Genomic DNA, 27,290 nt, shown 5'->3' with positions numbered 1-27,290 from the left:
GTAGTTTAATAGCTCCTCGAATACATAAATGGTGTTTATTCTAATAAGTGTAGTACATTCATTTACATGCTGAAATGTCACCTGAATGGCTAGTAATGCAGACAGGACCGGATTTGATACAAAGTTGCTATTAGTTCAAATATGCTTGAGGCATATTCGAACCCGTAAGAAAGCCATTCACTGTATTTTGAAGGAAAGATGTTAACGCAGCGAATCAGTACGCAACTTTCTCTGGCCAGACTTTTGATGCATGCATTTTGGAGTGGTTATCTCCTCTTCTGTACCTGTGATCGGATGTGTTGATGCTACGAGCTAACACTTATTTTATGCCTACCGTTACACTTGTCAATACTAACTACACATCTGACACGATAACCGAAAGCACACAGTCTTCTGTAATGCTGGATATAAATAGATAATCTTCGTGAACTTGATGGTGAAGACCAAAACAAAAAACTAAAAGAACATAAATGAAATAAAAATAATTCTTTTTCTGAGAAGTAAAGAAGAGTTGCCTCCCTTTGTACTGTACTAGTGACTCAAATGGGCAACTTATGATTGCTTACGTGTTCAATCTTTAACATTATGTTGATATCTCTCAAACAAATAATTTCAACCACTGTGTATGAGTTCTTTTCTCTTTCCCATATCATTATACCCAGTCTGTTATGCTTCCATGTTATTGAGGCCTTAACAGGAACATTCCAAAAGTATTTTGTCATATTATATGTAGTTATACTCCCCGTATCACGTTTGTATTCCAAGATATTCCTTTTCCACAACTATGTTCCACATGTATTCAAACTTGCAATATCTATTCTGTCACGTTTTCTATTTATGCTTAGCGTCCGATTCCTTAACCATGTACCACTTTTCCTTAAAACTGTACTTTCCCTATCATTCACTTCATTGTGTTACATATTATAAATGTAAAAAAACGCCAGTATCTATTGTGTTATATTAACATCTAAATTCTGTAATAATGCACTTTAAGTTGTTGCCTTCAGTAATATATCTGTGTGTACGTTTCTGACTACTGACAAAAGGACAACAGGCTTGCTAAAGTTCAAAGTGAATGTTAACCGCTTGCATCGAGAAAACATCCCTGTACCCTTGCGAACGAAGGATTGGAAATGTAGAAGTACACCAGTCTTCAGTTGGCTAACGACCAAGTTTAACCAAAACTTGTATGTGTGTGTGTTTGACCCTGCGTGTTTGTGCATACATACATACATACATACATACATACATATATACATATATATATATATATATATATATATATATATATATATATATATATATATATATATATATATATATATATATTTATATATACATATATATATATATATATATATATATATATATATATATATATATATATATATATATATATATATATATATATATACATGCATGCATAAGAATCGAAACAATTGTATGTAATTTGTATTTATTATTTATTATATTATATTATATTATATTATTATAAGCATATAATATGATATAATTTTATGTTAAATTTTAATTTATGAATTGACAAGTGTATATCTCCATTTTCTTTTCATCTCTCTCTCTCTCTCTCTCTCTCTCTCTCTCTCTCTACACACACACACGTATAATATATATATATATATATTTATATATATATATATATATATATATATATATATATATATATATATATATATATATATAATATAATATAATATATATGTATGTATATGTTTCTGTATTTAAACATATGTGCATATGCATGTAAACAAGCGTACATGGATGAAAATATGGATGTTATTTTATATGTGAGTCTTGCTCCATACTAATCCTTTTGAATTCTTTACATATTTTAACCATACATTTGATAACGTGTAGCTTCAATATCTTGATCAGGCGTGTCTTACCTGGTTTTTTGAAACCCAGGTTCTTAAGTTTGCTGTTGAGTCAGTTTAGTTACGTAGCTAAGTGTACTAATATTTGTAAGTAGCAGTCTGAAGTTATAGTCGTGAATGAATTATCACTGATTGAATAACCATTGATTTCTCATCAGTTCGACACAGATGTTTCCTTTCTCACTCGTCTTAAATATTAGTATCTACTAGTCTACTAGTCAACTTCAGGGGATAATTCCACTCCCACTCCCATTTCCAGATCATTATGCCTTAGTCTGTTATACTTTCATGCTTTTGAATTTTTGGCAGGAACATTTTACCGGTATTCTGGCATCACTTTGGTTTCTTATATATTAAAAGCCAGAGAATTGCTCTTTCTTTGGACTTCGTTATATAATGTTTTAACCACGACATTACATCGTGATGACATTATCGAACAGATTTTATGATGCAGATGGCATCATTAGTATTAAATCTACGGTCCTCGTGTCTAAATACTTTGTCTTCATCCCTTACCCTTTGGGACATCAGGTAGTTCGCTATTATTTCTGTTGTGTCGACGCCCCCAAGCGAAGAAGTAGGATGGCCCGAGACATATAAATAGAGGTAGTCTGGCCGTGGTAGGAGTGTTGAGTAGCAGTTGTGTAGCGGTTGAGTAGAGATCATCCGAAGGTGCTAGATAGCAGTAGCTTGAGACATAACAATTTCCTAGTTCCATATTGCAAAAGCTTACTCATCAAAGTAAGAGCTAATATCTCTGTTGTTAGTCCAGAATAGATAACACTGGTTACCAATTTTTTTCCCTTAGACATTTAACCTGTGCTTCGTGTGTATAAGATGCAACCCCAGTTCTTTCAGTTAAAATCAAGCATAAGATATTGCAATGTGTATACTGGTAAATGCAGTGTTTCATCTTTTGCTTAAAATGCAAGAACTTATGATATTCACATATATGATCGCATAATGTATAGGATCTTCATGTGGCTTGATAAAAAAACAAAAACAAAACAAAACTCACTTTGGAATCATGTGGTTTGGGGTTCAGTCCCACTGCATGGAAACACCACCAAGTGTCTTCTACTCTAGTCTCAGGTTAATAAATGCCTTGTGAATAAATTTGATAGATAGACAGAAACTGTGTATGTATGTATGTATGTATGTATGTATGTATGTATGTATGTATGTATGTATGTATGTATGTAGATAGATATACACGTTAAAGACCTTTTTCAATTCCCGAGCGTTATACTAATACATCTGTTTGTTTTCTACACCACACGTCTTCGTCTTTTGTTTTATTTTGCGAATTCTCCCTATGTATATATATATATATATATATATATATATATATATATATATATATATATATATATATATATATGAGGTAAAGTTCTCGGACTACTTCTGTAGCGCGCCAAAGATGTCAGCACACGGTTGTGTGCACAATGAGAGCTAGTAGTGACCGCCATGAGGCAGTATGCTCAGTAACATCGCTGTTTTCACTTGTAAATTCTTCGTCTTTATGATCACGTGTATGCTGTAGTTTGCGATTTTGCCGTGGACAGGTAGTTGGAACAAAGAGCCAACGAGAAATTTTGCGTTAAACTTGGGAAGTCTGCTACTGAGGCACTGAGCATGCATCGGCAAGCTTACAGCAACAAGGCAATGGATCGTACGCAATGTTTCGAGTGATACGGGCGCTTCAAAAGCGGAAGAATGTCCTGGAACACGATGAGCAATTTGGAAGACCTGCCATGAGGGTAACCCCCGAAAATGTAGAGAAAATTTATCAACTTGTGCATGAGGATCGTCGGAGGACAATCAACGACGTTGCTGATGTTCATGGTCTGTCGTGTAGGTCCGTGCACGCAATCCTAACGCCCGAATTGAACATGCGACGTGTCTCTACCAAATTTGTTGCCCACCTGCTGACCACTGAGCAGAAAGAACATCACGTCGATATCTACTAAGATCTCCGTTAGCGCGCAAAGCCGATGACCCATCCTTCATATCGAGGATCCTCATCGGTGACCAGAGTTAGATCTACGGGTACGACCCTGAGACGAAGCAACAGTCGTCACAATGGAAGAGCCTTTCATCTCTTCGACCGAATAAGGCACGACAGATCCGCAACTCAATCAAGAGCATGCTTATCATTTTTTTCGACAGCTGCAGTATTGTGCATCGAAAATTCGTCCCCCAGGGCCATATCGTCAATCGAGAATTCTACTGCCGCGTTTTGAAACGTTTGAAAGAGGATCTGTGGAGCACGAAGAGTTGGATTCTTAACGTCGATAATGCACCCTGTCACCAAATTCTCCTCACTCCAGAGTTTCTCGCTCCAAACAACGTTATCGCTTCTACATCAGCCTCATTGGCCAAATTTACCACTTGCGGACTTCCATCTCTTCCCCAAGATAAAATGGCGGCTCGAAGGTAGCAGTTGTAACACCGTTGTTGAGATCCAGAACGAATCGCTGAAAGCTGTAGATTCACTGGCGGTAAATAGCTTCTAGGCCGGATTCCAAAAGTGGTGGAAACGCTGAGAGTGGTGTATTGCTGAGCAAGATGACTATTTAGGAGATGGTAGAACTTAGGCAGATAAGTTATTTTTTATTAAACATGACTGATCTGGAAAATATTTCCTACTACCTCGTATATATATATACATGCTTGTTTGAGTATATTCCACAAAGCATTTCTTGTGCAGACCCAGAAATCCAGGATCTGGAATTATCCAGTAATTTTTGCGAGTTTATTTTGTCTCTTCGCCTTCTCTGCTGGTGCTATATGAACATTTATTGTGGTTTTAGAGTCAAGCTTTGACTGCTATTTTCAGCGTGGTAGTATCTCTTAGATACCCTAAATTATAATTAAAAAAAAAAAAAAAAAAAAAAAAATATATATATATATATATATATATATATATATATATATATATATATATATATATATACATATATCTATCTATCTATCTATCTATCTATCTATCTATCTATCTATCTATCTATATATATATATATATAAACACACACACACACACATACACACACACACACACACACACTATATATATATATGTATAGATACATACATAGATAAATAGATAGATAGATAGATAGATAGATAGATAGATAGACAGATAGATAGACAGATAGATGTATATATGTGTTTGTGTCTTTGTGCTTGTGCATGTCCCATCACCGCCACCACCGCCACCAATTGACAACCGATGTTGGTTTGTTCCCTTAGCGGTTCCAAGAGGCCGATGGAATAGATCTTGGACTTCAAAAATAATTACTGGAGTTGATTTGTTAGACTAAATTCTTCAAAGCGCTCTCCCAGCATGATCACATTCCAGTAACTGAAACAATTCAAAGAGAAGCCAAACTCGAAAGTTCTAGGAAAGTAATGGTGCTCTACGTTGAAGAAAATCTATTAAATGATGTTTAAAACGGTATAAATTTATGTGTTGCGAAAAGAAAAGAATTCTCACACTTCGAAAATGCTGTAATTATTTGTTTTTTAACAGTTTCCCAACATATTTGATCAAATTATTTTTCTTGGATAAAGGTCTCTGTCCTAAGTGTATCAATTCTTTTGCTTTGGCTGCTTACAAATTTACTTCAATTTTTAAAATGTTATAAATATAGTGAAATAATCATTTTAGAAAACTTTTATAAACCTTCGCAAGTACATAAAGAAGGAGAAAACCAATGGAAAAAACACCACGTTAAAATGCGCCTCTCTTTTTAAAAATTCTTTAAACTGGGAAATTCTCAGCTCAGTGCCATCAATCTGGTTCAACGTTAAATCAATCTGTCTTGTTGCTTATTCGAAATGTTGAGGTTATTATTTTAGCATATTTACCCCTCGGCGTATGAGATATTACGTTAGTAGTTCAAACTGAATAATTAACCCTCAAAGGCTTCTTGAAATGTTTGAACAGTACATAATATCGACTTTAGTTTCAATTATTTGATCATGAAATTTATGAGTGGTAGTGCAATTGGAGTAAAGTTATATTTTTTACTAGGTTTAGATATGAAAAAATTATCTTAGAACAGTGACAAGGCGGAATAATCGTATGGAGGTTATTCTAGCGCGTCAAGTCCTTATTTTCTTTTATCAAATCTATCTCGCTCTTAAAATTGTCCATAACAAATGATGGCTTCTTTATTTGCCTCAAAGGCAAACCACAGAAATAAAGACACAAAGAATGGCTCTTAAAAACTGAATCAGAAATTTATCAATGGAATGCTCTGTACACACAAACACAAACCCTCATACATACTTACACACGAACAAATACTCATTTTACATACATAATGGAAACTTATACATATGTATGCATACAGTTATAGCCAATAAGTACTGCTTGGAAACAAATAACCCGTATTTTCCGAATTCATTTAAGATATTCAAACTTATTATGGTTTGAGATATGTATATCTGCATGAAATTTCAAGATACCGAGATACAGAAATAAAAGCAGTTTAGCTTACACATTGGTAAACTGATTTATGTTTGTGTGTAAACTAATTTGTATGAAACTATTTTGTAAATTAGCTTCATACAAACTACATACAAACTAAAACTAGTTGGTATGTAGATATCAGCAACATCTTACCTGGCGTGAATTCGTAAATGTTTAAATTGGTAACCTAGCAGCGTACCAGACAGTCATGCAGTGTATATTCCATAGCTGTGACTATGGAGATCATGAGATTAAGGAGCATGGGGACTATAAGAATTGACTGCTCTGTTACCTTATAGAACTGAGTTTCAATCTTGGAGACATTAGGTTGAAGTAGTAATCAATGATGTTCCCAGTGACTTAGGAGGCACAACTTTTTTGTTGTATATTTTATTTTGCCGTGTTTGTTTTTGGCATTGTCCTGTGCGTCCGTTAGCTATTCCCAGTGGATTTTTGCTACTGGCTCCGCCAAAAGTGAACAATTAACGTCAAAGGCGCGAAATTGTAATGATCTTTTGGACGTTCACTGATGAGGAATTAGCTTCGAGTTTTCTGTTTATATTCTTGTAAAATTTTTCGTTTGTTGTGTTTTTGTTAAATTTTTAAAACACATGTTTGATTGAGCGATTAAAATGTGTCGCTATGAGACATATTTATGAATGTATACATGTGTACATGTGAATATCTATCTATCTATCGATCTATCTATAACATAAACAAACTAGCAATTGTTTTTTCTAGTAAGCATCGAAATGTGTATTGCACGATGATAATTGTATTGCATGATGATAAGATGATAATTTATTTTCGAACGCAGAAACGCCATTAGAACAGCAGAAATATTGGAAAAATTGCCCTTACGAAGCGGAAAAATTTGTCAAAAAACAGCTATGGGTCACGAACCCACATTCCTTAAAGACTCCGGCCAAGTTCTTTACCATTAAGCTAAACTGCCTGTTGACAAACTAATCCGAAGTCTTAGACTCTATAAAGCTAAATGTACAATTACGTGTATATAAATATAAGCAAAGATTTGCTGACAACCTTTTCCGCTTTGTAAGGGTAATTTACCCAATATTTCTGCTGCTCTACAGCATCCCTGTGTTGTATGTATGTATCTATGTAAATAAATATGTAGGTTGGTATATAGATAGATTGAGATTATGCAATAGAAGTAAATCCATAATGGAAGCAGTACTAAAACCACACGCATATTCAAATGTACATATATGCTTATTGTATGTTTGTGTTGGTGGTGATGGTGTGTGTGTGGTAAGGTAAACGGGTAAATTTAGGAATCCAGCAATAACTCATTGGCATATATAAACTTCCATGGGAATATACCCATTTTCTCATTCATATAACCTTATCGTATAACCATATCATTCATCCATGACATCTTAGATATTAACGTTTAAGTATCCACTCTTGTTGATCTCCACATAAAAAAGCATGTTCTCATATATTAGCGCTAACACAGAGACACTCATACAGGGATACACCCCACTCATCCGTACCTAAGTACAAAACATACATGTAGTCGTATAAACCTCCACATGCATACACACAAAATAAAAAGCTATCCCAATGCACAAAGATAAATGTGATGATGTTGTTAATATCAAAGTTATGTTATTATCAATATGTAAAAAATCAATCTTATTATTATTAATGTTAATATTATTATTGTTATTATTGTCTTTTATTTTGATATCTTGTTCCTGTTTTTTTTCGTTTCCCTTTTGTATATTTTTTTGTCTTATAAAAGGTCATTCGTTCTTGCTGGGTCTTCTTGTCTGAGAGCATGTGCTGCAATAGTAGGGAAATGAGATTCTGGTGGTACAATGCTCGGCTGAGCCGTGATATCTGTGAACCTTTTGTAACTTATAGATTGTAGTTGACGCCGACGCATGAGGCAGACTATGAAGATAGCAACTAAGACGAAGCAACAGACTCCAAGGATTACAGCAACAACCAGACCAGCTCCTATTTCTGCAACAAATACATAAGTTTGATAATTAGAAAGAATGCATGAAACATAAAGAGTGAAAGAGAGATAAAGAAATGTAGACACATGAGAAAGGAGTAAGAAAACGAAAAATAGAAAATGAGAGAGAGAGAGAGAGAGAGAGAGAGAGAGAGAGAGAGAGAGAGAGAGAGAGAGAAAGAAAGAGAGAGTTGAAAATGAAGGGATCTCTTCTATATTGAACAAATCGACCATATGTTAGCAGATTGTATCACCAAACGTCTACGAGACATCCGTTTGAGCAACAATTTATCGTCTGTTTGTCGCTGTTTCAGATCACCTACACTCACTCGTTCACCCACCAATCTGTGGTGCTATAGTTGATAGCACACGAAAAAAAGGTAAGTGGAGGATTCCGAGGGCCCACCGCACACCGATTTCAGTGGTAAAAAGTCCTTTGCGGTATATTAGATGAGATTAGTTGATAGCACAAGAAAAAAAAAAAAAAAAAAAAAAAAAAGAAAACGAGGAGAAACATTATTTCTCACCGAAATCGAGTTAAACTATAAATTTAAATTACATCTTAAACTACGCCTTTAAAAAAATATTCTGGCAAAAATCGGAAATAAATTTAACAAGATCTCAAAGAAACGTTTATTTGTTGCTTGTTGTTACACTAAAAGAGATATACATAAAATGCAAATTAATAATAATTATGAATTATAATTTTCCGGAAGCTGATTATATACTTACCTATTATTTTTTTTCTATAAGGTCTGTTGTTAGACACAGTCCTGTCTCTGTGACAAGAACTTTGTTTCTTAGCTATATGTTTCTGGATTTAGCGCTAGTGTGTGACACCAGATGTCTACTACTATAGCCCCATGTCTGTGTGTGTGTACGTGCGTGTGTGTGTGTGTGTGTGGGTGTGTGTGTGTGTGTGAGGGTGGGTGGGTGGGGCTGTGTGTTTGAGCTTGTCCTAAACCTGAATGGGTGCCATTGCAAAGAGATTTTCTCTTTTGAACAAGAAACAAGAAATTTTATCTCACCTCCCCTTCTTTCTCTTTCCCACTATACACACACACACACACACACACACACGTACACGTGCACGTGTGTGTGTGTGTGTGTGTGTGTGTGTGTGTGTGTATACAATTCCCCACAAAATAAAAATGCATATACATACAATCATACATTAAACTACTCCCCCGCTCAAAAGGTACCTGAATAAATGTTGTTTAAGGATTCTAAACGAAACACCCAGAGGTGAATTATCCAAATTCCAAAGAATTTCTCTCAACACATGGCTATGATGCACCTCCCTTCTGCTCGTGATCAGAGATACACATATTATCAGCCACTAAGGGACATGCTCAACTGGTTAAGGTCAAACAACTGACAAGCAAATTTGTGGTGTTGTGTGTAGAATATTTGCTGTAGTCCATCTTTTATACCAAGACAAAACAATGTACATGTATTATTCTTCTTCTTCTTATTAAGGCAGCGAAATGGTAGAATCGTTAGCTCACCGGGCGAAATGCTTATCACTATTTCGTCTGCGCTACGCTCTGAGTTCAAAGACCACCAGGATTGATTTTGCTTTTCATCCTTTAGGGATCGATTAAATAAGTACCAGTTAGGCACTGGGATCGATGTGATCGACTTAATCCCTTCCCCCAAATTTGAGGCCTTGTGTTTCCAGTAGAAATAATTATTAGTATTATTATTGAGTGAGAGAGCAGTGCATGCCATCAAAGTGACACTGGGGGAACAATATACAAAGCCCAATATACTTATCATGACTACCCGTCTGATAAGAGTACTCCAGGCACTTGCATCACAGCAATATGTGAGCGACATGATGATCTGCGTATGACCTTGCAGGTGGGGCCCGCGCAAATGTCCCTGAGGTGGGGGTAAGCGTTTAAGAATGTTGAACGAAACACCCTTGTTTCCAGAGGTGAATGATTCAAACTCCAAAGAATTCCTTTCAAGACATGGCGATGGTGCTTCCCCACTACTTCTGCTCGTGATCAGTGATGCACATATCATCAGCAATCAAGGGACATGTTCAACTGGTTATGGCCAAACAAATGAGAAGCAAGTCTGTGACATTCAGCTGAATATTTGCTGTAGCCTATCTTTTATACCAAGACGATACATATTATTGTTATTATTATTATTCAGTAGTTTTATTTTTATAACGTGCTTTCACTTCACTACCGAGCGCAGCTCTGTGCGCCTTGGGTATGTGCTGTGGTTTGCTGGGGTGCTCTTATGTTTACTGTATTGAAAGTGTTTTGCGTAGAATGTGTGCAGTACCCAGTAGTGCAATTTTCTGTATGTTATATATATATGTAAGTCCTGCTATTTTTGTTATGTATTTGTCTGAATATTTTTTTTGATAGGAATTGTTTCTGTTTTTAGATTCCACATTCGAGTTATCTCTATTTCCAGGTCTTTGTATTTTGAAAGTTTTTCCATTTCTTTTAGAGAAACGTTGTCATCTGCTGGTATTGATACATCAATTAGAAAGCATTTTTTTTCTTCATGATCTTTGACAACTATATCTGGTCTATTTGCCTTAATTTCTCTATCTGTGTGTATTGGCATATCCCAGAGTAGGGTTGCTTTCTCGTTTTCTGTGACCTTTTCTGGCGTGTGTTTATACCATCTTTTTTCTGTTGTTATTCCATAATGTTGGCATAGCTTCCAGTGTATATAGGTCCCAGCTCTGTCGTGTCTGTGAATATATTCCTTCTTAGCCAGGACTGGGCAGCCAGAGATAATATGATTTATTGTTTCTTGTCGATCTCCACATATTCTACAGTTACTTGTTATATTTCTTTTCATTATGTGTTTTTGGTAATTTCTGGTGGGGAGGCTTTGGTCTTGTGCAGCAATTAAAAATCCTTCAGTCTCTGCTTTGAGTCCTGAGCTTCTCAGCCATTGCTGGGATTTTTCTCTGTCTATTTCTTTCGCATTTAGTTTAGCCCAGTATTTACCATGTAGGGGCTTTTCTTGCCATCGTTTTATCATGGTCCGTTGCTGTTCTAGTTTTAGTTTGGATTTCATTTGTTTTATAGCTTTTGTTGTTTCTTCTTCTTCTTCTTCTTCTTCTTCTTCTTCTTCTTCTTCTTCTTCTTCTTCTTCTTCTTCTTCTTCTTCTTCTTCTTCTTCTTCTTCTTCTTCTTCTTCTTCTTCTTCTTCTTCTTCTTCTTCTTCTTCTTCTTCTTCTTCTTCTTCTTCGTATTTGTTAGGTAGATTGATTTCTTGTTTGTATTTGTCAGCTTCCTTAAATACTGAAAACAGTTTTTTTGTTTTGCTCGTGTTTTGTGGCTATTTGTATTAGTTTCCCTTGCTTCTGGAGTAGGTATTTTTGCAGTCCTATGGTGGTTATTTTATAATAGTTTTCTAGCTGTATAAGACCCCTGCCACCTTCTGTGCGTTGTATATATAGCCTTTCTATGTCAGATTTTGGGTGGTGCATCCTATATCCTGTCATTATTTTTCTTGTTTTCCTGTCTATTTTACATAGTTCGTTTAGTGTCCAGTTAAGGATGTTGTAGCTGTAGCTTATAACTGGGACAGCTAAAGTGTTGATACCCATTATCTTGTTTTTAGCATTGAGCTCTGTTTTTAGTATTGATCTAACTCGTCTATAGTACTCTTTCTTTATTTTTTCTTTCATTTGTGTATGTTGTATCCTATCTAGTTCATTGACTCCTAAATACTTATATGGTTGGCTTTCGTCTAGTTCTCTTATTTCATTGGCTTTATCTAGTGTTATATTGCTACTTTTAACTAATTTTCCTCTTTTCAGGGTTGCTTTGGCACATTTTTCTAATCCGAATTTCATTTCTATTTCCTTGGTAAAGCCGTGTACTGTCTGTAGTAGTGTTTCTAGCTCTTTGTCGTTTTTTGCATATAATTTTAGGTCATCCATATATAGAAGGTGGCTGACTGTTTTTCCATAGCATTTGTAACCGCATCCAGTTCTATTTAGCAATTCTGTTAAAGGTGTGAGTGCCAGGCAGAACAGGAGTGGAGAGAGCGTGTCTCCCTGGAATATTCCTCTTCTAATGGGGATGGCTTTCGTTTTCACAAGTCCCTCTTTTGTTTGGAGCTGTAGCACTGTCTGCCATTTGTTCATTGAGTGCTCTATGTATTTTATGATAATTGGTGCCACCTTGTTTATGGCTAGTGTTTCCAGAATCCACGTGTGGGGAACACTGTCGAAAGCCTTTTGGTAGTCCACCCAGGCCATACTGAGGCCTTTCTTCTTTCTGCGGCTGTCTTCAGTTATGGCTTTATTGATCAATAATTGATCTTTACAGCCGTATGAGCCCTTGCAGCATCCCTTCTGCTCTTCTGGAAACAGGTTGTTATTTTCCAGGTGTTTACTCAATCTCTGCGATATTATTGCAGTAAAGGCTTTGTAGATCGTAGGGAGACAGGTTATAGGTCTATAGTTTTGTGGTTTCTCCGTTTCCGTGGATTTGGGGGATTAAGATGGTTTTCCCTTTTGTGAGCCATTCAGGCATTGTCTCTGGATCTGCTATTATGTTGTTAAAGTTTTCTGCCAGCTTTTTATGCATTGCTGGCAGGTGTTTTAACCAGAAATTGGGGATCTTGTGGTGTCCAGGTGCCTTCCAGTTGCTTAGTCTTTGCAGTGTCTGGGTGACCTCTTCAGTTGTTATAGGGGCCCAGAGTTGCTCAGGTGCTAAGTTCGTTGTTTTAATGGTCCTTTTTTGGGGTTGTTGCTTCACCCACCATATTTGTTTCCAGAATTTCTCTAGTTCTTCTGCTGTTGGTGCTGAAGTAATGTCTATTTTATTTTTACCCAGTTCTTGGTAGAGTTTTTTGGGGTTGGATTTGAACTGTTTGTTTTGTTCAAAGAAACGTTGGCGTTTCTCATACCGGCGGATCCTCTGTGCTTTGGCAAGGATGTCTTGCTTTAGTTTTTCTTTTGACTCAGGTAAGTCTTTTTCTGTAATGCTGTATTTGTACAGTATTTTTGTTTTCTTCTTCTTCTTCTTCTTCTTCTTCTTCTTCTTCTTCTTCTTCTTCTTCTTCTTCTTCTTCTTCTTCTTCTTCTTCTTCTTCTTCTTATTATTATTATTATTATTATTATTATTATTATTATTATTATTATTATTAAGGTGTGAGCTGGCATAATCGTTAGCACGCCTGGTAAAAGACTCAGTGTCATTTCGTCCGTCGTTATGTTCTGAGTTCAAATTCTGCCCCGGTCGACTTTACCTTTCATCCTTTCGAGGGTCGATGAAATAAATACCTATTACGCACTGGGGTCGACGTCATCAACAATTCCTCTCCACAAGATTTCTGGCCTTGTGCCCATAGTAGAAAGGATTATTGAGGCGGCGAGCTAGCAAAATCGGTAGATCACCGGGTAAACTGATCAGCGGCATTTCGTCCGTCGCCACGTTGTGAGGTCGATTTTACTCCTCATCCTTTCGGGGTCGATAAAATAAGTAGCAATTGAACACTGGGTTTGACGTAATCGACTTACCTGTTTCTCCGAACTTGCTGGCCTTGTGCCAAAAATTTAAATTATTATTATTACTATTCATGTCGAACATCTGCTGTTGCGTATAGAACGAATACGGATATCGGCCGAGTCCATCATGAGGATCACTCTATCACCACTTTTACGAGGTGGGGTAAACGTTTCTCTGTCTAGTAGCAATGAAAAATGCAGCTGTTTCGTGGATGAGCTTGAAAGGACTGAGGGATAACACCATACACTTGTCTCAAACCCTCATCTACTTTTCCAAGTTACGCAAATTTCTCTAAATGTGGGTGATGGTGGCAAAAATGATTACGATGTTGAGTAGAACAACGCGAAAATGGCGCCTATAAATTGGGGAATAAAAAATGAGTGATGGCTTGTATCCCTGGTGGTAAGAGGGAATCTGGATCGGTGAGGCTCCTTGGTTAGCTCTGGTTAAAGGCTTTCCTGTATCTGAAGGACTGCATTTTACATATGTCGTGTTCACATATCTTATACAATATGTATGTTTTTCTTCATCTCATTTGTAAAAGAATACAAGTAAATGAAGAGCATTCTCATCGATGTCTTAATCTCAACACGCAATGATATATCTTCAAGCGAAATGAAAACACTTACTATTTCTTTCGGTAGGGTCTTTATTGCTTGATCGTTTAAATAGTTAACCAATTGACAAATATAAAAATATAAAAAAACATGAAATAGGACCTGTGCGTGCATTTATTATTGGCAAAATGACTTTCCCGAGGTACTATAAAATATGTTACAACACACGAGTTCACATCAAATACAAATGCAAAATATCCACATATAAAAATGTTATAATACTTATGAGTTGAATGTGGGTTTGAACACTGAATCAATTCTCTTTATAACATGTACCATGAGAACGACGGAAAAAAGGAAAATGCCAGCAAAAATATAACGAAAATTCCAAGACTTAGACATATAAACATTTAAACTATGTAAGCAATATACTGATAATACAACTACCACGCATTGCACATATATAAAGTATTGTTGAAAGTGTAGTACTAAAAGCCATTACATACTTATTACATAGAGAATTTTGATTCTGCGTAAATTCTGCTCCCTGTAAATGCAACCTTCCTCATTCCGTTTTTTCCCTTTCACCCAGACTTCGGGGTTTTCAGCTGCTTGGCAACTCATCTGTTAGCATCTTTAGTTATTAAAACCTGTGAATATCTGATTCTCTTGAAACACTTTCCACAAATCGAAAGTATTACAGGTTTAACAGTATCTTAATTCTCAGAAACCCAGAGTGTTTCCTTCCAATATGTCGTTGCTAATCGTAGATAATAACCATAGTTAAATGGTAAGACTTAGAGCACCTCGTATTAAAACAATCCAACAACAACAACAATAACAACAACAACAACAACAACAACAATGGCTGCTAATATCATCAGTATAAGTTTAGTGAGACTAAGTATTTTGAGGGATAATAATAATAATAATAATAATAATAATAATAATAATAATAATAATAATAATAATGATGATGATGATGATGCTGATGATGATTATAATAATAATAATAATAATAATAATGTTTGTTAATATCATCAATATAAGTTTAGTGAGACTAAGTATTTTGAGGGATAATAATAATAATAATAATAATGATGATGATGATGATGATGATGGTAATAATAATAATAATAATAATAATAATAATAATAATAATAATGATGATGATGATGATGATGATGATGATGGTAATAATAATAATAATAATAATAATAATAATAATAATAATAATGATGATGATGATGATGATGGTAATAATAATAATAATAATAATAATAAAAATAATAATAATAATAATAATAATAATAATAACGGTTGCTAATATCATCAATATAAGTTTAGTGGGACTAAGTATTTTGAGGAAGTGTAATGATATCGAGATGAAGTTAACTGAAGTGGTTTATTTCCAGATTTTCTTGAACCTTTGGTACATCCTAGCTTGCACGTAGCGTCTACGCAGGAAACAAAGGCCAATGATGAGCACGAGAAGGAAAGAGAGTACTCCAGCGACGATGGCGTGTTCCATTGGAGGAGATGGTTCCACTGGAAGGAGAAGACACAGAATAGTGATTTGCAGAGTTCACTTTTGATTTCTTCCTACGGTGTTACATCGTGCTCGAGTGCAAGGTAGCGTGTTCCTCAGGAATTATATTTTGTGAAGGTAAGGGTTACAGTGCATACGCTTCTCTGTTGGGTAGTTCTAGTCATTGCTGTTGATGTTTGTTTGTTTTTTTTCTTCTGTGGGATAAACCCTATCAGTTGGATTTGAATTTTCCGTTTCGGGGAAAGTGTGCATTATTTAAGATGGACTATTAAAAGTACCCATGTGTAATATTTCTTAAAGAGGATGTTCAGACTATGCAAACAGACATTGTTGAAAAAGGTCTTGTTATGGATTTTAGTGTTATTATTTTCGACAGTATTAAGAGGTGGTGAGCTAGCAGAACTGTTAAGACGTCGAACAAACAAGAAAAAAAAAGAAAAAAGAAAAAAAAAACTTAGCAGCATGTCTTCTGGCTATTTGTGTCCTGAATTAAAATTCCACCTAAGCCAAATGCAACTTTTATTCTTTCGGAGTCGATAAAATAGAGTACCAGATGCAATCCAATATACATGGCCCTAAAATTGCTGGCCTTGTGCTAGAATTTGAAACAATCATTTTCGACAGTGATGCGGTTGTCCTCATTACGAAATGTTGGGTAATGAGAACACCAAGGATGAAAAGAAGAATCTAGAAAATGACGTTTTGAGAAATTGTTTAAAAATCACTTATCAAATATTCTAGTGAATATCCAATAGAATGTGTTATATCACAAATATAAATCGATATTATATAGATATGTGAATATTTCCTACAACTCTGTTTTTAAAATTAAAAATAAACAGATGCAAATAATGGGATCTCCCGAACTCAGATACGAATGGCGAATATATAACTATTATGCTTATTGATAATTGAGAGCTGGGATCCATCAAGCTGACTTCTTATATATACTTTTTCCAAATTATATGAAGTACTATATCGACTTTCAACCCCTTAATTGATTTGCGAAAGTTAAACATTTTAGTTCAAAAATAATGTTGGCATGTTGATACACATGACACTTGAAAGAGAATCACACTCCTATTTATTAAGGATTTTCTCGAATTTCGCAGTAGAAGCAGCCCCAGAGTAAACTTTTTATCTATATAACGTTCAGCATATGAATATGGTAGAAAAGCACTGCAGCTACAGCTTATCTTCTAGGAAACATGCGTTAAATATGTTACATAGATAAAAAAAATTTACACTACAGCTGCTTCTATCTCATAATACGAATTGTTTTCGTTTACATGACGTCATTACATACCAGTGCATTCTTTAAACACTGTTTCTATAAACTTCAGACTGGCTATTTTGCTTTTGCTTCGGAACGGACACGAAGACGTGATATTGACAAGCTGTGAAAACGGCGAAATGCGCATTTGTCGCTTTCGCGGTCACTTCTAGGGCAATTTCCTTTCGTCTATTTCTGAAGATTAATGTTGTCTTTTTTAACGCACTATATCAATAAAGGAATATTCCCGAACGAAAAGCTGCGGCTCCTAACTTTTCAGCGATACACACATTAAATATCTTATATACATAAAGATTTTAATTTTGATTCTCTTTCATTTGTCATTCATGCCTAAGATAGTGTATAAAGAATTAATGGAAAACATAACAAGATATCTTGAAGTATTTAGTTGTTTTTATTAAAGTTTTTATTCGAATCCCCAAAATAGGATCTTTGTTTTTCACTCACCTTGATCCAAAACAATAAATACCAGTGGAGTAGTAAGTATTGGGAAAAGTTCCAACTAGATCTGATCAAGGATGAATAGAAGTAGATTTCAGATAACATAATTTACCCTACAATCTACTGGTATCTTAGAATGAACTAGTTATAACACAAAAGTTACGTTGGCTCTGGGGGCATCTTAACCACCCAAGAAGGTTGCAATGCAGACAATAGCACAGAATGTGACAGCAGTGGAGTATCTAGAAGTTATGAATTGGGTGCAGTCTTTCTCCCTTAGAATGTAAGGAATTAAGCACTTTCATGAGGTGAGGCTTCTTCTCTGAAGACTTGCTGTTCAGCTCTCCCTAAATTTTCTCACAATATTCTTGCAACCTAAATGTGTATATCCACACTCCAAAACGTGTAACAATGTACCTATATAAGAAATCAATTATATAGCTGAATGTGAATATATTACGTACTCAGTCTCAACATTAGCCTTAAAGATGTTAAACAACCCCTTTTAGTTTGGCTCACCTATGTTCTCCTCTGCCTTTCAAACTATGAGGACATCAACCTAGAATATGACTAAGATATTTTATGTTAGAGACTCTCTCTCCTTCTTGTTCCTTCTCTCTTTCTTTTGAAATTGGTTGAAGGCTTCTTTGTCCTGTTTCTCTCTATCATTAAGCATAGTAAACTCAGAGCGTAGGAATGGTATACCTGATGTAAGTATAAGAGGGTATATTTATTGTAGCCACGTACAATCGTTGTACAAGATTTGTATATCGAACCGGTGTATATAACTAGTGTTTGCCGAAGATGTGTACAGCCGTTATGTACAGAAGGTGTGTATGGTTGATGCATATGCTTTCTGGATATCTATTGTATACAGGAAGTGCATATTTCAAGCGCACGTGGTAAGTGACTACAGCTGATCGGTAGAGCAGTTTTGTATCGAAATTGTGTATCGTAGATTAGCATTATATCTAAGAACGTCAATGGATTTAAATATTAAATATGATGGCTTTGTATGACCAGTGTCTATAAATAGCTAAACAGTGAGGAAAGGGGATAAGGAAACCGGGAATAAGATATGTATGTATGTATGTATATATATATATATATATATATATATATATATATATATATATATATATATATATATATATATATATATATATATATATGTAGGAATGTATGTATGTATGCATATATAGCTATATGCGTATGCGGGTGTGTAACTATAGATATATAACACATACGTATATTCACACAAACACGCGCGCGCGCACACATGCTCGCGCAGAAACACACACATGCACACAAACACACACACATGCACACAAATACACACACACTCACTCATATATTTATATATCATGCATACACAAAATTATGAGGTATTTACAATTGTCATTTATGGTTTGTGTGCAGTAGACTAAAATGAGGATAACAGGTAGTGGTTAAATAATGTACAGCTTTGAGGCGTGTTGATAAGGTGTAGCCTATACTACGTACATAGCAATTAGTTTTACGAAATGAAGGTGCGGAATTTATTAGAAAGTGCGTCCTTTTAAATGAATTTTAAAATCTAGTACCTATGAATACATTCAATAGATGCAATTTATGAAATTCTTTGATGGGTAAACATTTTTGTTTTTCCTGTTTTGGCTTAATACTTAATGAGAAAAGGGTTGCCAATAACCAGTGCGTTGTTCCCTGTAAGTAACCTAAATAAAAAATAATATGGCATGCAGAGTAGGCCTTTCAGAAGCCTGTTTCGTTGATGCTACAGTATACTATACTAGCGTATAGTAACTCTTAAGCAAAGAGCTGCATTTGGACATATTGAAAATATGGAAAAATGGGGTTAGGGAAAGTAGTTTGCCTGTATCTGGTGGCTATGGTAAAAGAGGTAGTGTGGTGGACGAGTTTGAAAGGACTGAAGACAGATAATCTCCTCTTCGGCGAAGATCCACTTGAAAACAAAAGCGTTGGTCGAAAGAGAAGTACTGCCTCCATCCAGTATTTTTGTTGAAAGTTGGGTGAATGTGGCGAGGGTGACCTGTGTGAATGAGCCTACTCCGAGCGTAAGCTTGTAAACCGGAAGAGTTGGGTGGGGAGAGAGGCATCTGCTGAGGTGACCCTAGCGATCGGGGTAACCAGGATATGTGGAGTTCCTTGGCTATCTCTAGGCGAAATATTCCTCATTTGAGGAATTTTATTGTTGAAATTTTGGTATTAATTGTTCTTGTTCCCCCTTTTTATACTCGAATTTCTGTGCTAAGTTTCACTTGTCCTTTGTGTTGTATTGTCTTTTTTGGTTTTGTGTTCAGCACTTGTGATCAATAAAAAAAGATTATTATTAATATTATTTAAAGGCACCGTGCTGCTAGAATCGTTAACACACCTGTCAAAATGCTTATCGGCATTTCGTTTGTCTTTACATTCTGAGTTCAAATGTTGCCGAGATCAACTTTGCCTTTCATTCTTTCGAGGTCCATAAAATAAGTACCAGTTGAACACTGAGGTCGATATAATCGAGTTAACACCTCCTCACAAAATGGCTGCTCTTGTGACAAAATTACTATTATTATTATTATTATTATTATTATTATTATTATTATTATTATTATTATTATTATTACATGTACATTGTGTCTCCTGAATAGGGAATATATACCTAAGTGGACGTTTCCTTACTTCAAGTGTTAAGAAAGAAACGTTTTAAAGAACTGTAACCGTAACGTTTGGAATAATTCGTTATTTATAAGATTTAGACTTGCATGTTGCAAGGGAGACAACTCTCAAAATTTCAAAACATTACTGTAAGAAGCAGGCGTCTAACTAGTCTTGTGACAGTTATAGGAAATGGGATCTCGCTAGAGAAAAAAACAGTGAACAGCAAATGAATCAGCAGACCTTAAAATTACAGGCTAATAACTTGCCTTACAACTTTCAAAAATCTATCAGACAGAAAAATATATATATATGTTGCTCCAGCATGGCCGCAGCCACTTGGCTGAAACCCATAAATAAATAAATAAATAAATACCTGAACAAATAAATTACGTATTTTTAGAAGTGTAGAAAGGATACAACAAAAGCTCACGTAACTGTAAGAATCAAGAAAATAATCATAAATGAACGTAGGAAAAGAATGGTCCGAGTATGACGTGGATTGACTATGAGGAAAATTCTGAAAAAGTTACTCAGACATGAATGATGGAAACATCGAACACCTATTGATACAGCGCCGATAATGGTTTAATGGAAATGATTCAATGAATTATGTAGAAAAATGTATAACAAAAATCAAGCGCTCACACATCTACATAACATGCGAAAGTAACCTTTCTGTGCACGGTAAACACACTAGATAGTAGAACATTCGAACGAACGGAAAAAAAGGGAGAATTAAGCAAACACTGCCCTCATGCATGATGCTATATGTTGTTGGCACTCCGTCGCTTACGACGTCGAGGGTTCCAGTTGATGCAATCAACGGAACAGCCTGTTCGTGAAATTAACGTGCAAGTGGCTGAGCACTCCACAGACACGTGTACCCTTAACGTAGTTCTCGGGGATATTCAGCGTGATACAGTGTGACAAGGCTGGCCCTTTGAATTACAGGCACAACAGAAACAGGAAGTAAGAGTGAGAGAAAGTTGTGGTGAAAGAGTACAGCAGGGTTCGCCACCATCCCCTGCCGGAGCCTCGTGGAGCTTTAGGTGTTTTCGCTCAATAAACACTCACAACGTCCGGTCTGGGAATCGAAACCGCGATCCTATGACCGCGAGTCCGCTGCCCTAACCACTGGGCCATTGCGCCTACACTGTATGATGCACACAGAGAGTAAAATCCCCCACAGTACTCACACGGTTGAACATCGAAAGAATGTAATAAAAATGAGTTTCGATTTTGAAAGAACTTTATTTTTTAGGACACCAGTAACAATAGAAATAGAACAGGAAACATTTTGTTTACTTACTTTCATCACACATCATTTTCTCTCGAAACGGTGCTAATGATAAATCCCACATCTTTACCATGACATGTGCAGCACTTTTGGAACAGAATCGCTGGATACCATGTGATAGACAACTCCGATAGTCTTTCAGGATTCTAAAATATAAACAAGAAGCGTGATGTGTAGATTTCGATAGAATGTGAAGTCCTGCATTTGATAAGCATATTCGGTGATACTCATGACAAACAAACCGAGAAACAGCTAATTCTATTTCCTCTCTCTTGCAAGCAGTTCTTTTGGTATTTGCCTAGCTTACTGATTTCGCATGGAATGAGCAAACATCCCTTGTATATCTGTTTTCCCAACTTGCCTGTTTCCAGCCTGTACTTCCCAGTTGTAAAGCCCGAGATCGAATTGCGACAGACAGTCCTTGACACACTTTATGTTTTTTTGCTGAGGCCTTTTTCCTTCACCAGCTCTCTGTAAAACATCTGCTTGGGATACGACTATCGTCCTGCCGTATCAGATGTCCTTGCCCAGCAAAGACGGTGCTTGTGTTTATGAGCATACACACTTACATACATATGTGTGTAAATGTATGTATGTATGTATGTATGTATGTATGTATGTATGTATATATGTATGTATGTATGTATGTATGTATGTATGTATGTATGTATGTATCTAACTATCTATCTATCTATCTATCTATCTATCTATCTATCTATCTATCTCTCTATCTCTCTATATATATACGTGTATTTGTATGCATATATGTAATATAAATATAGTATTTATTTCTGTATGTACATAAATATATGCATATTTATGTATGTATATATGAAAAGTTAGAGAAATAGAAACTGAAATTTCTTGAATCTTAACCCTGTCGAGTTACGAGTTACCTTTCACTTAAATGATTTAAGGAACTTAATACATAAGCATTATATCAGTTTCAAATTATAGCACAAGGCCAGCAATTCCGAGGATGGGATAAGTCGATAACATGGACCCTAGGGCTTAACTGGTACACTATTTTATCGACCTTGAAAGGTTAAAAAGTCAAGTCGACAGACAATATGCCAGTAAGTATTTTTACACGGCGTACTAACGACTCTGCCAGCTCGCCAGTAGGGCGTGCTATTATGTTAAACATGACATAGTCGAAGTATATTTAAGTTTATCTAAGAAAATGTGTGTGTGTGTGTAAACTGCAGTTTTTGAGAAACATTGTGATAATAGAAAAGTAAACTACTTACCTGCATGTTCTCTTGTACTTTTGTGCCCGTGGTGGTTCATCTAATATAATTGCATGTAACTGGCGTGACCATATTCTGGAACATTGTCTTACTGTACCATTAACTTGTGTGTTGGATAGGCATCTTGAATTTTGTGCATACACTGAATATTTCACACGATGAACACGTGAAAAAGTTGGTAAATATAAAGGAAAAAATAGAATTTTTAGATTACATTGAAACCTTACTAGAAATGATAGTATTGAATCCAATACTTAATAATATTCAGTAACACCCATTCACACTTCTGGCTTCATATACTTCCAAACTTTTTCATTCTTTCTTTACGTTTTCTTTCCTTTATTCTTTCCTTCCTTCAGATTGGTTAAAATGTTCCTATATTCTTGTCAATTTATATGACTTGATTTCGTTACTCACAAAATCATGATTTCAAACCAATGCTAGAAATTATTATTAAATGGAAAAAAGAATTAAAAGAGGAAGGATGGATACTTTTATATTGGGTTCAATAAAAACAATAACAACATGTAACAAAAACATCTTTAAATGATTATTCTGGAGCATATTCACCATCTACTTCAATTACCGCTTCCCATTTGCTTGGCAGACGGTCAGACCATCATTTAAGGATGCTTTTGTTAAATATTTTTATTGTTTTTGCTGAATAAAATTTGTTGAAAAAAACCCGCAATAATTATGCACCAACCCAATAATTGCCTCTAAATAGGGCCCAAAGCTAGGAGTTTGGAAGGAAGAGGTCAATTCATTATATCAACTTAGCACTTGACTGATACATTATTTTATAGATTACAAAAGGATGAGAAGGTAAGTTGAACTCGGCGGGATTTGAGCTCAGATTGTAAATAGTCAGAACAAATACCGAAACATATTTTAACCGATGTTTTTGCGATTCTGCCTATGAATACGATTTCCGTCTTGTTTCATGATTGTTTGCGATTGCTTTGCAGGTGTTTTTTTTTTCTTTTGGTTTGTGATTTCCCTATCATGTTTGCAATATTACTTCACAAGTTGAGCACTCGGATCGATGTTGAACGACTTACCCCCTCCCCCGAAATTGCTGGCCTTGAGCCAAAATTTGAAACTAATATTAATTCACGAGATGAAGCAGCGAGCTGGCAGAGTCCTTAACATGCCGGACAATGTGATTCGCGGCATTTCGTCCGTCTTGATGTTCTGAGCTCAAATATCACCGAAGTTGACTTTGCCTTTCACTGTTTCGGGTTCAATGAGACAGGTAACAGTTGAGTGCTGGGGTCAATATAATCGACTTACCACTCCCACCTAATTTCAGGCCTTGTACTTATAGAAGAATGAATTATTACTTCATGTATGAAAGCAGCGAGCTGGCAGAATATCTAGAGCATCAGATAAAAAATTTAACAGTATTTGGAAATGGCTCTTTACATTCTGAGTTTAAATTTTGCCAAGGTCGACTTATCTTTTTCATCGCTCCTGGGGTCGAAAAAATTAAATACCAGTGTTGACTAAAACTCCTCACCTTGAAATTGCTACCTTGTGCCTAAATGAGAAACAGTTATTATTTCACTATTGATTCTTGAATTCCCAGACTGTTTGCACATTTGCATTTGTAAAAACAATTGAGAGGCTTCAAATGAGTTTTTAATTAACACACAAATTCTCTGATGCAGAAGTGTTCAACTAATAAATATTAAAACTAATGTCTATCGCCACCACACGTTTTAATTATTGATATCTACAAAGTACTGAAAACGGAAATATTCATACCGCAGCAGAGATTGGAAAGCGATACGTTATTTTAATAGATTCACTAGATTTTGACATCTTCCTCTTCTTGTTATGTGGAGGCGCAATGGCCCAGTCGTTAGGGCAGCGGACTTGCGGTCATAGGATCGCGGTTTCGATTCCCAGACCGGGCGTTGTGAGTGTTTATTTAGCGAAAAACACCTAAAAGCTCCACGAGGCTACGGCAGGGGATGCTGTACTCTTTCACCACAACTTTCTCTCACTCTTTCTTCCTGCTTCTTTTGTACCTGTATTTCAAAGGGCCAGCTTTGTCACACTGTGTCACGCTGAATATCCCCGAGAACTACGTTAAGGGTACACGTGTCTGTGGAGTGCCCAGCCACTTGCAAGTTAATTTCACGAGCAGGCTGTTCCGTTGATCGGATCAACTGGAACCCTCGACGTCGTAAGTGATGGAGTGCCAACAACAACTTCTTGTTATATATTCGGGATATATAATGTCAATGTTTCAAATTCTAAAGACGTATCCAGTAATTAATGAGTTCTGCATTCCTGTCTCTTGTGTAAATGTACTGCGCTAGTAAAAGGCCTAAATGTGTCTTGGCTTCATTTCAGTTCCATTTTTCAGTGTATTGTATATTGCGGACTCTTGTAGATGAAAGTGCGTAAATAAATGGCAACATTTTAAGCTCTTGTTGCTACAGAGGTAGTTATAATGATGAATTTTAAAATGAATTAATGAGGAATTTATCAATATCAGAATTGAGAGGATTTCACATCCGGGTACTTTTTATCTAGAATAAATGGTATAAACCGTAGTCAATAATGTTATTTCATGGATGGTAGTGTCGAGAAGGTTTGCAAAAAGTGGATGATGAAATATGCTGCATGATAGATCATCTCACATTTAATAAATATTCACATCAACTACGTCGCATTAACCACTGCATAAACCCAATTACACGATTGGAAATGACTGGCTGTAACAGTCAAGTGCAAGGAAACATGAGTTGGTTGCTTGGAACACGCTTTCGCCAATTGTTTTTGGCGACTATGTAGATGCGAGTTAACGTAGACAACCTTCGACCGTTCTACTTTTTGACCTAGCGAAACACTGAGGATATGACTGTTGAAAGGAAAGAAAGATGTTCAAACTCTCGGTTGGTGCTCCCTTTCAGCTGCGTAGACTGGAGCAACGTTAAATGATTGATATGCCTTGTTCAATTACATAGCGCTTCTCATTCCGGGAATCGAACCCATTACTTTATGATCATGCGCACAAAACTGTAACTACTAGGCCACGGACTGCACAACCCCATATACGAGATAAGATAATGAGTGAGCTTCTACAAGATTGCTCGACCTGATAGAAATAGCAGTAATATTTTTTTCAAATAACAATTTCCTATCTTAAAAAAGAAAAAGTTACAATGGAAAGGAAGGACGGGCACAGTTAGGTGTTTTTATAATTGTTCCGCTCAATCAAGGATCGACCGAGGTTTAACCGACCACAACCGCCCCACTCTTACTCAATACCCCGCTATCTCACAACACAACACAGTACACTACACTACACCACAATCACTGCACTGAACAACATTTCACAATACATCAGCTTACCATCATATCCTTCACCACAAAGATAACCAAAACCTTTCTGGAACATATTCCAAGATATCATATTATCGATGTGACAGTGTTCCATCCAAGGTTTCTTGTTCTCTATGCATTCTTTTACTTTGTCCATTTTCCTGCACAGAATAGAAAACAAACTTCATAATCAAAAAATAGCAGCATCAGCAGTAGTAGTAGTAATAGTAGTAGTAGTAGTAGTAGTAGTAGTAGTAGTAGTAGTAGTAGCTGCAATACCAATATTTGGGTGGGAAGTGAAGGTAGAAAATTATTACGACATCAATAATAAATGTTAATTTGGTTGATTGGCACAGAAGGATGAAGAGGAAAGCTAACCTCCGTTGGCTTTGACGGCTCGGAACATAATTAGCCTGAACAAAGAACGCAAAGTAGTTTTGTCTTACGCTCTAATGATTTTGCCATTACACCGTTCTAGTAAAAGTAGTATCGTTGATAAAAGGATGAACAGCTAAGAGGGTCGGCTGAAACGTTTATAGGTTGACTAAGATACACTCGTGGAATGTGACCGAATGAGGTTTATTTTTCAACATACTCCTCCATGCATTCGACACTCCATCCGTTGGTGTTGCAATGCATGGATCCTATTAGTGAAAAAGCTTTCAACCGTTACACCAAAAAAAAAAAAGTCATCAACAGCAGATATGACGCCATCATCACTGCTATACTGATCCCGGCCAAGGTTTATTTTCATGTTGGGGAACAGATCATAGTCAGATGGGGCCGAATCAAAAGAATAGGGAGGCAAATCAACCAGTTCAAGGCCACGGCCACGTACATTAGCCATTGAAACCGAGGGCATGTTTGCTGGGGAATTGTCCTAGGAAAAGAAGACTCCTTTTGTCAGTTTTCCTGGGCGTTTGGTCTTGATAGCCTTTTATAACTGTCTCCGCAAATTGGCACAGAATTCCCCATTAATGGTGTGGCCCTTTTTGGCGATAGTCAAAAACACAATGCCTTTTGCATCTCAAAGAACTGAGGT

At 36.0% G+C, this 27,290-nt stretch overlaps 1 protein-coding gene across 1 annotated transcript in view; it reads right to left on the bottom strand.

Moving 5' to 3' along the window:
* Positions 1-6,116: 6,116 nt before the first annotated feature.
* LOC106883123 (uncharacterized) overlaps positions 6,117-27,290 on the bottom strand; it is a 78,204-nt gene continuing 57,030 nt past the window's right edge. The window contains exons 3-6 of the mRNA XM_052967940.2: positions 26,279-26,409; positions 22,913-23,054; positions 21,675-21,808; positions 6,117-8,361 (exon numbers count right to left, since the gene is read on the bottom strand). Coding sequence (XP_052823900.1) covers positions 8,129-8,361; positions 21,675-21,808; positions 22,913-23,054; positions 26,279-26,409 — 640 coding nt within the window. The 3' untranslated portion in view covers positions 6,117-8,128. The remainder of the gene's footprint in view (positions 8,362-21,674; positions 21,809-22,912; positions 23,055-26,278; positions 26,410-27,290) is intronic.

This window comes from Octopus bimaculoides, chromosome 5, assembly GCF_046866305.1.
Source record: "Octopus bimaculoides isolate indiv1 chromosome 5, ASM4686630v1, whole genome shotgun sequence".
Lineage (NCBI taxonomy): Eukaryota > Metazoa > Mollusca > Cephalopoda > Octopoda > Octopodidae > Octopus > Octopus bimaculoides.
The sequence above is the reverse complement of the archived record's forward strand: the minus strand, read 5'-3'. Positions and strand labels throughout refer to the sequence as shown.